The sequence below is a fragment of the Gigantopelta aegis genome, chromosome 8 (genome assembly GCF_016097555.1).
Source record: "Gigantopelta aegis isolate Gae_Host chromosome 8, Gae_host_genome, whole genome shotgun sequence".
Lineage (NCBI taxonomy): Eukaryota > Metazoa > Mollusca > Gastropoda > Neomphalida > Peltospiridae > Gigantopelta > Gigantopelta aegis.
Genome location: NC_054706.1, coordinates 17,610,648 through 17,629,518, shown reverse-complemented (window position 1 = coordinate 17,629,518; position 18,871 = coordinate 17,610,648). Strand labels below are relative to the sequence as shown.

The following is an 18,871-nucleotide window of genomic DNA, read 5'->3' as shown; positions in this document are numbered from 1 at the left end:
GCTGTCGCCATTTCACGGATTGCTCTTTTTATTAGCAGCATGGGATCTTTTATATGAACCATCCCACAAACAGGATATTACATACCATGGCCTTTGTTAAAGCCCCAGTCACACTGTCCCAGTGTATGGCCACGGTGGCCCACGGTGCTTGAAATCGGGGGGAACCGTCGGTAACCGTAGTGAGTCCAGCGGCAAACCGTAGCAAACCGAACCCATCCGGGGTGATCCGTGACGAACCGTAGATTGCCACGGTTGTTTTAATCTGTTTAAAACTCCTGTGGCTTACTGTAGCTCGCCGCCGGTGAATGCATATCGTAGTGCCACCTTAGTGTAACCTTAGTACCACCGTGCCTCGCCGTAGGATCACCGTAGACCCTTCCTTGGCCATCCGTGGTTCACCGCGAGTGTCTACTCCTATGGTGACTTACAGTGATTTACGGCAGCAGTAAGGTGTCCCTACGGCGCCACCATAGTCGAACCGTGGTTAACCGTAGCACCACCTTCATGGTCCTTGACGACACCGTAGTGGTCGCAGGCAGCGCAACGGTGCACCGTAGCCTACCTTGGGCGAACCGTAGTGGGGTCCGTAGCAATACCGTGGTGTTCCGTCGCTCACCGTATAATAACCGTAGCACTACCGTGGCAGAAAGTCTTTTTGGACAAAATTGGAGCCAGAGCTACGGTGAGCTACGGTTCATAGCACCGGGATCCACTGTGGGATACCGTAGCCATCACCGGGACAGTGTGACGGAGACTTAAACCAGTTTTGAAGCACAGGCTGGAACCAGAAATAGCCGAATGGGCCCACGACAGGGATCGATTCAAGATCAATCGCGCATCAGGCGAGCGCTTTACCACTGGACTATGTTCCGCCCCTTTTTCAAGCATAATACATGCACGTAGTAAAACTTGTAAGACAGATCCTAGTTTTTAAACACTACGACGTATTTTTTACTGTTAAAGCCATTTTTATCATTTAAATTAGAAAGAAAAAAAAGAAAGAAATGTTTTATTTAACGACGCACTCAACACATTTTATTTACGGTTATATGGCGTCAGATATATGGTTAAGGACCACACATATATTGAGACAAGAAACCCGTTGTCGACACTTCATGGGCTACTCTTTTCGATTAGCAGCAAGGGATCTTTTATATGCACCATTCCACAGACAGGACAGCACATACCACGGCCTTTGGTATACCAGTCGTGGTGCATTGGCTGGAACAAGAACCATTTCAAGTCTCCTTTGTTTCCATTATACACAGGTTTAAAATGATCGTGTAAAAAGTGGTCGAAACGAATTTGTTTTTAATAGGCGTTTGCTTCAGTGGTTGGTCACGGGATCAATGCATGTGTAAAGGTTTGTGTTGAGGATTTATGGATGGGTGATTAATTATGTTGTTGTTGTAGGTGATGATGATGATGATGATGATGATGATGATGATGATGATGATGATAATAATAATAACAACGATAATAGTGATTGCGTTTCCTGGACTCAAAAAGCAACAGTTTTTCCACACCCCCAAAACACAAACCATGTCCCGCCCCTGACGCATATACTATTTTTTAACAGCAGGGGACAAAAACAAAATAAGAAGAAAAGAAGAAAAGAAGAAAACAATCGATTTCACTCTTCTCTGTAACACTTCACTCATGTAATTCCTGTCATATTAACGGGAAATAAAACACAAACGTGTATCGGAGATACCTGATCTCCAATTCATCTATCGATTACACCACTACACGTCGCCTTAATCCCACTCATTGTCGGTCTTATGGAATACCGCTTTATCAACGGGGCCTGTCAAAAGCGCGCCTGTGATGCAGCGAAAAATAATGGCGACATAACTCCTTTCATGTTGGGAGATCAATAGAAATCTCTATATTTCTTCTATTATCCAACAGATCGCTCCGTTACTAAGAGGACAATGTGCAGAGGGATTATAAGAAACGATTCGAGCCGACCTCTAACATGGTTGTCTCGAAGGTTTTATGATCGTAAAAAGGGATAGTTGTTCTCGTATGCCGGGTATCGACTTCACGGTGATTGATAGGTCCGCCTTCGAAATTATATGATTAGGAATCATTGTAGTCGATTAGACCGATAATATTATACTGATGGAAAGAAAATATGGGAACATATGGTATTTAAGATCAAATTTATAATTTACGACTGGAATAGTTACGCCTGTATAAAATATACAGAGGTTTTGTAGGACTGAATACCGGCATCGGTGATGCAGTGGTTAACCTATCGGACTTAAGGTTGATAGGTACTACGTTCATATACCGGCATTGGCTCCCACCGAGAGTGACTTTAACGAATTAGAGGGTTGGTGTAATACCATTGCATCGACCTCTCTCACTAACAACTAACCGCTGTGTTCTGGACAGAGAGCCCAGATGGCCGAGGTGTATGTCCAAGACAGCGTGCTTTAACATTAATTGAACATGCGTATAAATGAAATGAAACTGAAAGCCAGTAGTGTGGGATTGACTGTTCCTGATTCTGTGGATGGGGCTCTTTGTTGTTACTATTTATGTGTTCCCTACTTTCTTTCAATCAGTATAGTTCTACTACGACCCGCATGTACTTTCTTATGCAGGTATATTGTAATCACCGGCCTCGGTGGCGTAGTGGTTAAAAAGCAATCGGTCTAAAGGTCGATAGGTACTGGGTGCACCTACACAAACAACCCAGATAGCTCAGATGTGTCCAGGAAAGTGTGCTTGAACCTAAACTGGATATAATCATAAAAATCAAGTTAAAATGTCTGAACATCGTAACTGTAGTGGTAAAACGCTCGCTTGGAGCGCGGTCGGTCTGGGATCGATCCCCGTAGGTGGGCCCGTTGGGCTATTTTTTGTTCCAGCCAGTACACCACGAATGGTATATCAAAGGCCATGGTATGCGCTATCCTGTCCATGTTACTAATAGGGAAATGTAGTGATTTTCCTCTCTAAGATTATATGTCAAAATTACTAAATGTTTGACATCCAATAGCCGATTATTATTAGCTTTGAATCTTGGTCCTAAAAGAAAAAACTCATGTGTTACTAGGCATCCGGCCCTACCTAGAAACAGGGGGGCTGATCCTGTTTCTGTTGTGTTGTTTTTTTATTATTATTTTGTTTTATTGTCAACATGTAAGTGAAAGAAAAATTACATGTGATTTTATCTGGACCCGTAATGTGAATGTAATAATAAAAATAATACTTTTTTTTAAACCTGACCTACCCTATTTTTTTGCGATACGTTCCATGAAACACATTGTTTTAGCCTTACTAGGTTTCACCGAAAACTATTATTTAATCTCGTATATTTCCGTTATCATTAATGTGCATAGGCTGTCAACGTCATTTACAAATAACAGTAGCCATTTTGAGATATAATTTCTGTAAATATTTTATTGCAAAAAGGAAATTGTAATATATTAACGCAACCTAAGCCAAGTGCACACAACTTTATACAGAACAATGGATATTACCATGTTTACTGTTAGTGAGATATGAGACAGAACCTGTTACAGAAAGTGGTGTCTTATTTGGCCAATAAACTCGGTATAATTTGATCCAAACCATTAACAATATACTAGGCAGTATTGTGCTTAAATAGTGTGCGGGGGTACCATTGATTAAAATGCGCATATCTTAGTGTGGACCTCGGGTATCTAGAGTGTTTCCTCACACTTCCTTCGATTAATGTTAAGGCCGAGATACGGCACATATAGTAACAGCTAATAGGGTAACGATGATGTTAAACAAATGTATTTAACTGACATGGAATGCATTTTGGGAGTTTTAATTAGATATATCTTTTTATATATTTTATTTAATGTTAAATGCTTTAAATGTGTTTTATTGTAATATTTATATATATTATGTGTCGATTATTGGAATTTTATAGTCTCTCATGACTCCATTTTGAATGGCTCAGTGATATTTTAGATTTCATGGTGTTTAGTGATGATTTACGTTTTAACTGGGGAGAGACTTTAATAAACAATTTGTCTGTCTGTCTGTCTGTCTATCTGTATTGACCCAATAGTGACTGCAACCAAAACCCTCAATCCACAGTGTCAGAAATTGACCGTGTTACAATTGCTGGCAGTTAATTTAAAACCATTGTCATTCAATCCTACAGTACAACTTTGTATGAAATACAGAGGTTACTACGCTAGTAGCGATTTAAATCTGGGGCCTAATTCACAAAGCTGCCTTAGTCTTTTAGCAATGCACTGCGAGATCGCAAATTTGCAAGAGTTTAGTGAATTAGGCCCCAGGACTATAATTCCATGTGTTCCCTTGTTTCTTTTCATCGGTATATTTAAAATGTTCCAGGATGTTTCCATTTCATCGTTGCTTTCCCTAAACAAAACAGTCTTTGTCACAGTCGTTACAGGGTGTATACTACCAAATCAAATTTCATGGACGACAGTAGTAACATAATATGGCTAAAACTACTACACGTAGCGTTTTAATCAACATGCATACCATGTATATAAATACAGTCAAACCTGTCCTAGCGGCTACCTGTAATCAGCGGCCACCTGCCATAAGCGGCCACTTTTTTTTTTACTCCCAAACGATATTTAATGTAAATGCACCTGTAATAAGCGATCAGCTGTCAAACGCGGCCAGCGGCCACCTAAATCGGATCCCAAATCGCTAAAATACCTGTATTAAGCGGCCACAGTAAATGTTTGCTCTTGTCTAAAAGGGATATTTTTAACTACTGAAATTGGGGGTTAAGTTTCTCCGTTCAGATGTAAGAGGAATTCGATGCGTCTTTGATTACGCTAGTTCCGTACAACACATAATGTCGATCCTGTTTTTAATAGGATCCCACACGCTATAGTAACTGGTACATAGATACTAGTTGAAATTAAATTACAGACATTTACTGGCCAGATGAATAAAATTTTATTGTCACATGTATCACCAATGGCAGGACTGGTAGTATAAAAAGTGACATGAAAAGTTGGGTGCACTTCGAACTTTGTCCTCCTTTGATACTAGTTGGTGTACTGTTACCTATATCTGCTGGCCAGTGAAATTAAATTGCATAAATTTGCTGGCTAGGTGAAAAATATTTTACTATCACTATTATCACCAATGTTAAGGCAGGTAGCATTAATTGTGGAATGAAAAGTTGGATGCACTTCGAACTTTGACCTGCTAAGATACTATTTGGTATACAACTACCTATATACGCTTAAATCTTCTTTTTTCCTCTCGATGAGTGACTGCACGACCTTGTGCCTCACAATCAAGTCAGAATCAACATTGTATGGTCCTTGTCAAGGTTAGCTAATCAAATCAATATCAAACTATCAATACAGTCTTATTTATTGTGTATGGTCCCTGTCAGGTTTAACTAAAACTTTCTATGATGGATGTCTCAAAGATTGCGGGTTTAGTGTTTCTTTGTGCTCGGTTCCAAGTCTAGATCCACACAATGTGTGCTCCAGATATCCGTTGAGGAGGTTCTACAGAGGACGATTGTGTCTGTCGTGTTATTGTTGTCAATATGTACGGGCGGTTTGTACTGAAAGCAGGACGGGCACGACGTACTTTTACACGTTCTGTTGAACCAAATTAATTTTCAGTGCAGACAAAGTAAACATTTTAAAAAATAAAACTGATATAAACAGTGTATCAACACATTCAGCAGTACACGTAGTTATAAGACGTGTAGCACCTCACATTTAATAGGGTATTTAAGGGATTTTATTTTATGGTGTTTTTTTTATTATAAACCTCAGTGCTGAATAAAATCGCAGTTCCAGTTTTTATTATACCCTGTACTGGTGTCATCTTCTAGTGTACACTGAATAATAACTAAATACAGAATAAAAATATATTAATATATTTGGAATAGATAATAGTATTTGCACAAATAATCAATGTCACCAATCAGTGACGTATATGCTTTTAGTCCGTAAATATTTGACAGTGCACCTCCTCCTCCTCTGATGCGGAACTGTAGTTTGGTACATCGCATTTTATAACTAAGATATAGCAGCACAAAGACCGGCCTCGGTAGCATAGTGGTTAAACTATCGACAGCCATTGACTCACGATTTGTATATCAAATGCCCTGGTATGTATTGTCCTGTTTATGGGAAATTAAAGTATTTAAAGTTTGTGTTTAAAGACACCACTAGAGCACATTGATTTATTAATCATCGGCTATGGGATGTCAACCATTTGGTAATTCTGACTCGTAGTCATCAGAGAAAACCTCCTACATTTTTCCTAATGCAGCAAGGGATCTTTTATATGCACTTTCCCAGAAAAAGGATGAAACATATCACGGCCTTTGATATACCAGTCGTGGTGCACTGGTTGGAACGAGAAATAGCTCAATGGCCCACCGACGGGGATCAATCCCACACCGACCGCGCATCAAGCGAGCGCTTTACCACTGGGCTATGTACCGCCCAGTCTTTGGGAAAATGCATATAAAAGATGCCTTGCTGCTGATGGATAAATGTAGAAGGTTTCCTTTGAAGATATCCAATAACGAATGCTCAATTAATTAATGTGTTCTAGTGGTGTCGTTAAACAAAACAATCTCTAGCTTTCTGGGCCCCGTTCCACGAAGTGATCTTAGAATTTAAAGTGATAGTAGCGCTAAGATCGGTTCGTAAAACGGGGCCCTGGGCGGTATGTGGCACAGTGGTAGAGCGATGGGTCATGGGGTCGATCGCCCACTATGGATGTATTGACTTCTTTTGCGTACCACCAAGTACCCCTGTATGTGGGAAAAATCTATGTGGATTCCCTATCTTCTACTCTATATCGTGTTAAATTAACCATATTAGATGTTAGACACCAAAAAGCCGTACTTTAAAATGTGCTGAGGTGGCGTTAGACAGAACAGAACAGAACAGAACTTTATTACACTCGTGGCCATCGTTCGATGGCATCAGAGGAATACATAAATAACATAGCATAAACAACATCAAGATGACATTATCTGAATAAAAACGAATAAAACATATATACACAATAGAAGTCTTAGGAGGAGCAGAATTGTTTGTTGATAATAACAATAAATTTACACAATTTCTTAAGGGTGCCAATATTTTTACAACTGAACAGCTTTTTAAATTTATATATATTTGGTCTATTTATGTAGTACTTTTTAATATATTTAGCCCTTTCCGCTGTAAATTTTGCACAGATAAATAAATAATGAAACTCATCCCCAACATCGTTTGTAGTACAATATATACATTTTCTATTTTCATATAATATGTTCCTCCACCTTCCTTGTTCAATTGGTAAAAAGTGATTGGCAATACGGAATCTAAGGAAGGTGGTGTACATAGTGTTATCCAGAATGTTAAAATAAGATTCAAACTCAAGTTTATCTTTAAATATTCTATAGGTCAAACCCTTAGATGAGTTTGAGATTTCACTTTGCCAGTGTTGTTGAAATTGGTCTGAAAGTCTTTGTTTGACTAACTTTTTTTAAACTTAAGACTGATCTAAAGGTCTGTGTATCCCAAATATTATTAAGACCAAGATTATAAAGAATATCTCTAATATATGTTATCCATTTATGGTTCATACCACATTGTATATTATCATGATATAATAGATGATAGATCTGTAGAGAGAGTTTGGTAGGTTTTCCCGTTAAAAGACGAGCCCAATAAGAAACCATACGTACAGATATTGTTAACGACAGTGGTTTCCTACCAAACTCTCCATACAACATATATACAGGTGTGCTCTTTCTTAAAGGTACTAGATAACGTAAAAACTGTATATGTACATTTTCTATTATCCGAGTATTCTCAAAACCCCAGATTTCACACCCATACAGTAATATTGGAACAACAATAGCGTCAAATAATTTTAGTCGATATTCAATTGACAAACAGCATTCATTCGATTTTTTCAAGATATAAAACATGGCTTTTCGAGCCTGTTGTACTAAATTATTTTTACATTGATTAAATTTGTTAGTTTTTTCGAACCATATTCCCAGATATTTGTATTCATTTACATTTTCTAAGGCAAAATTATCTAAATAATATACTTTAGTATAGTCCTTCTTTGTGCCTCCGAATATAATAATCTTGGTTTTTGAGATGTTTATAGATAATTTCCATGTTTTGCAATAAGAGTCATAGGCATTTAATATATGTTGCAGTTCCTCTTCTTTTCTTGCAAGTAGGGCAAGACAAATACACTTGACCTCCTTGCTCAGTAGCTGGCTCTTTGTTAAACTGTGTTAATCGTGACTTATCACGTTTGTTAGAGGATTGCTGTTTCACCTGCCTACCAGAGTAACTGGAGATTAGCGTGTGGTAACCACGCTCTTGCCAGCATTGTGTTTGTGGTAGAAAGGTTTTGGCACACAGTGGCAACGATTAATCAGTTAGATTAATCCTTTGATCAAACTGAGTACAAATGGTCTGTGGGGGTAATAATTATATAATTTGAAGAAAAAAAAATCCATATTTTACATCTTTTTTACTGATCAAAACCACAAGGTGAATATTGATGTAAATCTACTGTACCGTTTCGCGTGGCAGTTGACAGGCTGTGACGTTAACCCAAATATAAACTCAACCAAAGTTTTAACAGGCGCGGATCCATGTCCAGGGTGTTGCGAGTGTACACCCCACCCCCGAATTTCGGATAGTCCCGATATCTTGCGTTTAGCAGAGGGAATATAAAGGATTAATTTATTTTATAGTTGGTGTTTCAGGAGAAGATTGCTTTATGTGTAATGCATGTTAATGCAGGTTTCAATAGTTATGGCCGGGAAGTAGATAAACTTGTATAAACGATCCTAAAATGCATTCTACGTAGTGGGACAAATTGGTATTTAAAGAAGAAGAAGAAATGTTTTATTTAACGACGCACTCAATACATTTTATTTACGTTTATATGGCGTCAAACATATGGTGAAGGACCACACAGATAATGAGAGAGGGAACCCGCTGTCGCCACTTCATGGGCTACTCTTTTCGATTAACAACAAGGGATCTTTTATATGCACCATCCCACAGACAGGGTAGTACATACCTTGACCTTTGATATACCAGTCGTGGTGCACTGACTGGAACGAGAAATAGCCCAATGGGACTTGGTATTTACCAATTACGAATATCTACTTCCTGGCACTAATTAATTGCCCCCATTACATGTTTGTCGGTGCGGTCAAAAGGAAAACGACGAGCTGATACTGAATCGCAGTACAGATATTAGTACTACGAATTGATATGTCTGGTTATATGATAGGTATTAATAATAAATATAATAATAATAATAATAAAATAATAATAAAAATAAAATAATAATATAAAATAAAATAATTAGGCCATGAGCTGAGACCTCAAATTTCACAAATTGGTACAATCCGAGAGCACCAAACTTTACTATGGGTTTTTTTAAAAATAGATGTATGTATCTAGAACTCAAAATACTTTTAATCATACAAACTGAAATACACTTGTCAACATTCACCAGGAATTCATGTTGAATCATTCCCAGCTAATTAAGGCAATGCAACATCATTTTAATCCAACACGGCCGCCATTGTAGCAGCTAGAACAAGAAAATCACAATTTATCGCTTTTCATATGAACCAGGACGAGATTTGTGTGTTAGTGGTTTAAGTTTATGGGTTATGCTAACTAAGATATTGGATCATCTTTTGTATTCAAGATGGCCATACAAAAGGCCGCTGAGAGTAAGAAATGGCAATATCTCACATTCGATATATTTTCCACAAACAATTATGTTTATTTCAAATACAGGTTTTTTAATGGAGCACTGATTTCAGTTCTCACATTTACTTTCTAATAAAGAGAAATGCATGAATCCAAAATTCCGAAATAGCTGTAAAAACTAAAACATGACAACTTTATACATTAAGCATCACCTAAAACACTAAGTTTGAAAGAAACCGATACATTTTATATGCTAACTGAGCTGTTAAACCGCCACATTTCACATTCAAACAAAAACAACCGTAGCTACCAAGCTTACGAGAGTTCGCTTCCTCATTTCGTTGTTAAAGAAAACACGGCTCATACAGCAATGAAGAACATGCAAATCAATTGGACCCTTCTACTTTCCGGGACATTTATTATAGGTGTTTCTACTGTAGATTCTCATTTTAAATGTACCGGCCTAGGTGGCGCAGTGGTTAAGCCATCGGACTACAGGCTGGTTGGTACAGGGTTCACAGCCCGATACCGGCTCCAACCCAGAGCGAGTTCTTAAGGGCTTAATGGGTAGGTGTAAGGCTACTACACCCTCTTTTCTCTCATTAACCACTAACTAACAACTAACCCACTGTCCTGGACAGACAGCCCAGATAGCTGAGGTGTGTGTCTAGGACAGCGTGTTTGAACCTTAATTGGATATAAGCACGAAAATAAGTTGAAATGAATGAATTTTAAATGTTGCACCTTCTGCCTAGGACAATCCTGCATCCGGCGCTGTTTAACAAACTCGAGTGTTCGCTTTCGACAGATATCGTCAACTGCCTTTGTGTAACTCACAAGTTATGTCGCCATTTACACGTTTAAACAGCTCACGTGTTTTTATTATTTGAAACGTAAAACTTACATTCATGTATATTCATGCAAAAAGGTATGTTCCCTGGACGTCGGACAACACTATTTTGTCTAGACAAGTCAGAAATGCATTTTAAAACTTTTTTGATAAAAGTTCCACAGCAACTGAAATACACACTGTGAGAAATGGACACTATCAAATGTCAATTTCCCTAAAACCGTCTTTGAATGTGACCTAGATTGCAGAACAAATTGCTAAAGGAAATCGAAGAACAGAGCGATACTCGAATAAACAAAAAAAGCTGATGATCTATTTTATAAACTTAAGTATTAATAATAAGCCGGAAATTTCAATAACGCATAGTCGCGGCTGTGTTGTATTATGCTCTATACCATCCATTACAATATTCTTTGTTACAGAAAATGCCAATGTCTGTGATTCAAACACATTGAATAGAATAGAACAATATACGACAAAGGCTTATTTATGGAGCTTCGTGGTTTCAAACAATTTTTTAGGCCTCCCATAACCATTGTCGTAGCTTTTGTGTTGATCCTTTTCGGGCAGCAGTAAAAATCTTGAACAGACTTTTTAATGACGAAATAGTGTGTGGCGGTTAGGCCATCAAATCTACGGGTGGTGCGTACTGATTTCACATCAAGAGTGAGTGATAACGGTTCTGTCGTCAAGTGTAAGGTCACTACGCCGACTTCTAGATCAGTGACAACTATCCGCTCTTCTAGACAGACAGCCAAATTGTTCGAGCACGCCTGCCGTGGGCACAACCTCTGACTTCGCTAGAGAATCATGTTCAAAACAAGGAAGTGTGGGTTGAGGACAATGTTGTGATGTACTGGAACCCTAACAAAACTAAATTATAACTGAAATTATTGTTTTAATGATCGAGAAACTAACCGTATGAACCTTATTCCCGCAAGTACTATCTCAGTCATATTGCCAAGATAACAAAACATATTTGCTAACATGTCTTTTATGTATATCCATGGGATAGCAACGTAGACATGAAGCAAATTAATAGCAGGCTTGACAGTTAGATTTCCATTTTGACTGTCAGTAGAGCCAATGTAACTCAACGCATAACCACGCCCCAAAAATCATTTCTGATCCACGAAACAGCTTCAAATCCCACCACACCACTATTAAAACGACTAGTAACCCATGGTCATGTTCAATCGAATAAGTTGACAAGAATATATCAGGCCAGTTTACCTTCTGTCCAGGGCTATATTACTGGCCTTGCCAGAGGTGTGACCCTGGAGGGGGTGCCCGAAACCATAGGGGTATAGGGGCACGTAAAAGTAATAAGACAAAACAAGACCAGTTCCACAGCTGCCTCGTGTGCCATGGATCTAGGAGCATCATAAAGGATAGTTTAAACTCAAAGGAGCATCTAAAATCAAACCTAGCAAAATTCTGATGGTCCATTGCAACGATATGATGTTTACATGTACTACAGTCTGAGGTTTTTTGTTTTCATTTATGTTTGTGCATCTATCCATTTTCGTTATATCACTGTTAACATGTATGTATACAGATTGGTGTTTTCATAGACAAATGTCCATTACTTCTGGACAAATAGTTCCCATTATTGACATGGTAATGGAAATAATGTTCAATACTTCCCGGGTTGAGTAAGTGTCTTTTATTTGAATTTGTGCATATGGCATGAAGTGTACCATACTATTATTATTACTTACTTGAAGTAATGGAACATGCATGCCTCTGGGTTTTCCGACAAACAGTCCACCGGCCACTGCCGCAAAAATCCGATGCTCCTAGAACAAAATTTAATCAAACTTTTATCCATAATGACAGCATTGTCCACATGGCGATTTATTATTTCAGCACAAAAACCTTCCTGCCACTTGGCTATGAAACAGACTCGTGGCTAATTTCACAACTTCATCATAAACGTTTGATAAAACCCCAAATCGCTTCTTTTATGTCCGAGGTATTGACATGCTTGGTAAAAGTGTATTTACCATACAAACAAAATATAATAACTTTCTGTCCGGCTGACTGATTTTTGTAATGCTACTTTCCACTCGACAAGCACGTCGGGCTGTCGGTCCTATTGATCAACGCGACTGGACTACTGGAATGTCACACACTGTAAGATTGTTTTATCGCCTTCAAGTCTTTATTCTTTTCCCTACGTTTATTTATTTTTTATCTTGCCCCGAACGCATTTCCGGCTGTTACGACAAGAGCTTATATCGGAAATGGCAATGAACTGTGATCTATGTTAAACAGATTAGGGCAGTGCCAGAATCGATCACTGGGAGAGGGGCGTGAATCACTGAAATTATTTCTTAAATGATCTATTAATGGCTAGTCTGCTGAAATGTATAAATGTAAATATAAAGCTAAAATTGGTCATTTTATATCTGCAATGGATGATTTTTTTCCCCACCAATTTACTCTCTTGGTCCCATGTAAAGTTTTGTTTTGTTTAACGACACCACTAGAGCACATTGATTTATTAATCATCGATTATTGGATGTCGAAATTTTGGTAATTCTGACATATACACTTAGAGAGGAAACCCGCCGCGGTTTATTTTCCATTAGTAGCGAGGGATCTTTTATATGCACCTTCCCATAGACAGGATAGCACATACCACGGTCTTTAATATATCAGTCGTGGAGCCTTAGCCGGATCGAGCAATAACCCAGTGGGCCTACCGACTGAGATCGATCCTAGATTGACCACTGGGCTACGTCCCGCCCCCAGTTCCATGTAATGCTTTCTGCAACAGTGATTAAATCTTACCTTTCTTTAAGTCGAGACCGCACTGTGTAGCATTATTATTTGTGTAATGTATTGGAACAATGCTTCATGAAGATACTTTTGTAACGGGTATTTCAAACTGGCAAAAAGACTCAGCCATTATGACAGAGGCTGTGCCCTAAATGGATATGCTTGACCTTATTTAGAAGAAAGAAGTGTTCTATTTAAAGACACATTCAACACATTTTAATGACCATTATATGGCGTCGGACGTACAGTTAAGGATAGCACAAATAATGAGAGAGGAAACCCGCAGGCGCCTTGGGCAACTTTTTTTGTTTCATTAGTAGCAAGGATCTTTTGCAGGCATCATTCCATAGATAGGATTGTAGATACGACAGCCTTTGTTACACCATCTGTGGAGCATTGGCCAGGGGTCAATTCAGTTCATTTATTTGCCAAAGCAATTGTATATAGACATAAACATAATTTTACACAATAAATTAACATAATTACGAAAAAAACAGACAAACGTGTAAATATGCATGTAACACGGTATTGCGTCTATACTAATTAGTATAAGATGTAGTAATAGGTTAGGAATAAATAGAAAGGTGAAATAACAATTTCAGAAAGTTCAGAATTAATTAGCAGGTTGTATCGAAGAAGTGTTGAGAAGAAACTAAATGAAAATGGGCAACGATAAAAATGGGGTTTTTTAAATCAAGAAGAAAAAGAGACACTTGAATATATTTAGGGGGAAGCATTAAGAGTAGGGCCTAACATAAGTTTCGGCAGTAGGGTTCCTCTCTGGACCCAAGTGTTATAATGTCATAGTTACACACTAAATACTGCAGTCTTTGTTTAAAGCGACATATCCTAGGGGTTTTTTAAACGCACATTCGTCTATGTACTATGCTTCATTACAAGTTAAATGTGGTGAAGTGTCGTTTAATACTTCACAACAAAAGAAACGCGAATATTAAGTTAGTTTTCATTTCTTTGTGAACATTTTAAACAAAGTTAAAGTTTGTTTTGTTTTACGACACCACTAGAGCACATTACCATTTGGTAATTTTGACATATAGTCTAAGAGAGGAAACCCGCTACATTTTTTCATTTAGTAGCAAGGGATCTTTTATATGTACCATCCCACAGACAGGATACTACATTCCACGACCGTTAATATTACAGTCATAGTACAAATGGGGCGAATTTAGCTCAATCGGTTAAGTGCTCGCTTGAGGTGCTTGTGTCTCGATGGATTTATTCAACTGATTGGGTTTTTCTCGTTCCAACCATTGCACACCAACTGGTCAAATGCTGTGGTATGTGCTTTCCTGTCTGTGAGAAAGTGCATATAAAAGATCCCTTTCTGCATTAAGGAAAATGTAGCGGGTTTCCTCTGATGACTACGTATCAGAATTACCAAATGTTTCACATCCAATAGCCGATGATTAATTAACCAATGTGCTCTAGTGGTGTCGTTAAACAAAATAAACGTTTTTAACTGATGACTACGTATCAGAATTACCAAATGTTTGACATCCAATAGCCGATGATTAATTAACCAATGTGCTCTAGTGGTGTCGTTAAACAAAATAAACGTTTTTAACTGATGACTACGTATCAGAATTACCAAATGTTTGACATCCAATAGCCGATGATTAATTAACCAATGTGCTCTAGTGGTGTCGTTAAACAAAATAAACGTTTTTAACTGATGACTACGTATCAGAATTACCAAATGTTTTACATCCAATAGCCAATGATTAATTAACCAATGTGCTCTAGTGGTTTCGTTAAACAAAACAAACACACTTTGGTGCAATGGCTAAAACGAGAAATAGCCCAATGGGCCCACTGGTATTGATCGATCATAGACCAACCGCGCATTAAGTGATCGCTTTACCACTGGCTACGTCCCGCCTTTCATTTGTAACAGTGATTATATTTACCGAATTAATTGTATTATGAAAAATTCATATGTTAAAATATTCTCGTGTCTTTTGTTGGACAGTATATTTCCAGTCTTAGTCAATTCAAACTTAATTTGTTAAGTAGTTCAGCGAAATTTGCTTTAAATTAATCCGTAAAACATTTCAGCATAATAGATTTCAAATTAATTGGCCTTTATTTATTTATTCATTCCTTCATTTTGTTGTGTTACTCTTCTCTCTTTTTTTTTTATTCATGTTTTGTTCATTCTTTTTCTGGTTTTTTCATTTATCGATTCATTAAAGGTAATTGCCCCTTTACCATGGGCGGATGCAGGATTTTTAGTATTCAAGGTGGGGTTGCAAATTTAAGAAGAAGACGAAGTCGCGAAAAAAAATATAGAAAATGAAAACTCCCTCATAGCAAAAGCCATTGTTAGACCACTGGGGCGGAATGTAGCCCAGTGGTAAAGCGCCCGCTTGATGCGTGGTCGGTCTATGATCGATCCCCATCAGTGGACCCATTGGGTTATTTCTCGTTCCAGCCAGTGGACCACGACTGGTATATCAAAGGCCGTGGTATGTGCTACCCTGTCTGTGGGGTGGTGCGTATAAAAGATCCCTTGCTATTAATGGAAACCTGCAGCGGGTTTCCTCTCTATGACTGTCAAAATGACTATATGTTTGACATCCAATAGCCGATGATGTGCTCTAGTTGTGTCGTTAAACAAAACAAACTTTATTAGCCCACTAGACTGATATGGGTACACAGCTCCCGGAAGTTATTTTTTTACGGTTTCTATCATTTCCATAGTAACAAAAAATATATTGACAACGAAACCTCCTTCATACCAACAAGCTCTATATTGATATGTGTATAAAGTTTCAGAAAGCTATCTTGAACGGTTTTAGACTTGTGCTCCGAAAACAATGAACTTGGTCATTCTGGATATTTGTATACATGGTAATAGAAAAAAAATATCAAAAATGAAAACTCACTCGTAACAAAAAGCACTACTAGATCACTAGATTAATATGTGTTCCAATTTTCATGAAGCTAGCTTGAACGGTTTTGGAGTTATGCTCCGGACACAAAAGGCACTACTAGACCACTAGATTAATATGTGTTCCAAGTTTCATGAAGTTATCTTGAATGGTTTTGGAGTTGTGCTCCGGACACAAAAAGCACTACTAGACCACTAGAGTAATAAGTGTTCCACGTTTCATGAAGTTATCTTGAATGGTTTTGGAGTTGTGTTCCGGAAACATTCCCGGACGGACCGCGCTCATTTCAATATTCCCTGCAAATTGTGTGGCGGGGGTAAACATGGCAGCTGTAGTACTAGTATTCAAAAGTACACTAACATGTATTACCTATATATGGTAATCTCAGACAAATATCAAGTTACGCAGTATATTACATGATTCTACTGTCTTGTCAGACCGGCAATTATTTTGCGCTTATACTTTATAATCATGTTTGGTCCGGCCGGTTTTGATTCAGTCTGGTACAATTTATAGCCTTCCGGAACTAATCTTCGACAGGAATTTCAGCCAATTTCGATCCCTGCTATATATTTTCTCTTTACAAAGCTGATATGCGTATATATTAAACTACAATTCAAATTCATTGAACTCAAACGTCATTGAATGACGAACTGCATGACATTTGCATTATGTATGAAGGTATATATTGTCGTCTGCTGATGTTATCTGCGCGCTGTGAGTGCTCACGGGGCGTCAATACGCATCGGGTTTCGCAGTGTTCTCAGATCAGGTTGTTCTTTTTCAATGCCCTTTTTAAGCGCATGAATAAACATTGACATGCTGTGGAGACATAATCGTCTTTCTTCAGGATACTAAAAGACATTGCTAAGGTTTATAACGAATCTCGTTGCTATTATACGTACATACACACATACATACAACTATACATATATACATACACATACTCATATACATACACTATATAAACATTATATAAGTATATACGTATAAAGTGAAACTCCGCTATTGCGATCCTCGGCAGGATTTAGTAAACTTTGCCTTTATATATATATATATATATATATATATATATATATATATATATATATATATATATAAACACACACACACACACACACACACACACACACACATACATATACACAACGAGGTCTGAGAGAGAGAGAGAGAGAGAGAGAGAGAGAGAGAGAGAGACAGACAGACAGACAGACAGACAGACAGACAGACACAGAGAATTTATTAAACTTTGTTTATTTATAATATAATTTTAACAAGAAATGTTTAATATGGCTATATTTCCAGGTCAGTTTTATCACTCCAATTCATCAGTCTTTACACACAAACTCCAAATTCAGTTTTACGCTGGCCTAGTGGTAAAGCACTCGCTTGATGTGCTGTCGGTCTACGATCGATCCGCGTCGGTGGGCCCTTTGGGCTAATTCTCGTACCAGCCAGTAGTTTAACAAAGGCTGTGGTATGTAATATCCTGTCTGTGGGATGTTATAAAAGATCCCTTGCTACTAATCGGAAATAGTAGTCCATTGCGTGACGGCTGTTATCTATGGTCCGACGCCATATAACTGTAAATAAAATGTGTTGAGTCCGTAGTTAAATAAAACATTTCTTTCTTCTTTCCTTCCTTCCTTCAGTTTTACTCACCGTATAAAAGAATTGTGGTCTGGATCATTAAGGTTCTGAAGTCCTCCTGACATAAAGATGTCCGTAAAATCCTAAAACACAAACAAAAATCAACAGATATACTGAACACCGAATGAAATGCGACTGAAGTGTTTCAGCTGGGGTTTAGGGTTAACACACCAGTGCTCCACGACTGGTATGTGCTCCCCTGTCTGTGAGAATATATAAAATATATCTTGCTGCTAATGGGGTATATGGGTTTTTTGTAAGACTACGAGTCATTACCAAAAACTACCAAATGTTTGACATCCAATAGCTGATGATTAATAAATCAATGTGCTCTAGTGGTGTCGTTAAACAAAACAAATTTTAACTTTTAACTTTTAACTAAATAGGATTAACAAATATCAAGAATCAGTGGTTAAATACAACAGTTTATTATCTGAAACCTTTTATCATTTTAATGAATTGAAATTTGTTATTAAACAAAAATAAAATTTATCCGACTTTGTAAGCTGATCCTAACCTTTATTTGCGTTTCTTTTGGTGTTTAGTATCCTGGCTTAATTTCAAATCCGTCAAGTCATGTTGACTATTAATTTTACAACGGCAAATTACAAAGGGTGGGACAATAAACATAACACAAATTCTACATGAAGCATTATTCTTCAGAAGTATTTTATTACCTTGATCAAGGAAGCCAGATTCACACAACACAGTGACCGCCGAGAGAAAAAAAAATCTCTACAACGGTTGACTACAGTTCGCTGGGTGAGTGCAAGAATGTTGTATATACAAAATTCCCATTTTGAGAAAACGAGCATTGAAAAATAATATCGCTGGGTCAGTGCAAAAATGTAGTATCTACAAAATGTTGATAAATAAGGTCTTAATTTTCACAACCCTATATGTTCCAGAGCAAAAATGTTGTATGTTCATATAACAGGTCTGGTTGCTTAATTTGAAGTCAGCTAAACTGTTGT

The 18,871-nt window shown here is 37.8% G+C and overlaps 1 protein-coding gene across 1 annotated transcript in view; it reads right to left on the bottom strand.

Annotated features, from left to right (window-relative positions):
• LOC121378215 overlaps positions 1-18,871 on the bottom strand; it is a 56,146-nt gene that overhangs the window by 11,079 nt on the left and 26,196 nt on the right. Inside the window, exons 9-10 of the mRNA XM_041506292.1 lie at positions 17,910-17,980; positions 12,273-12,350 (exon numbers count right to left, since the gene is read on the bottom strand). Coding sequence (XP_041362226.1) covers positions 12,273-12,350; positions 17,910-17,980 — 149 coding nt within the window. The remainder of the gene's footprint in view (positions 1-12,272; positions 12,351-17,909; positions 17,981-18,871) is intronic.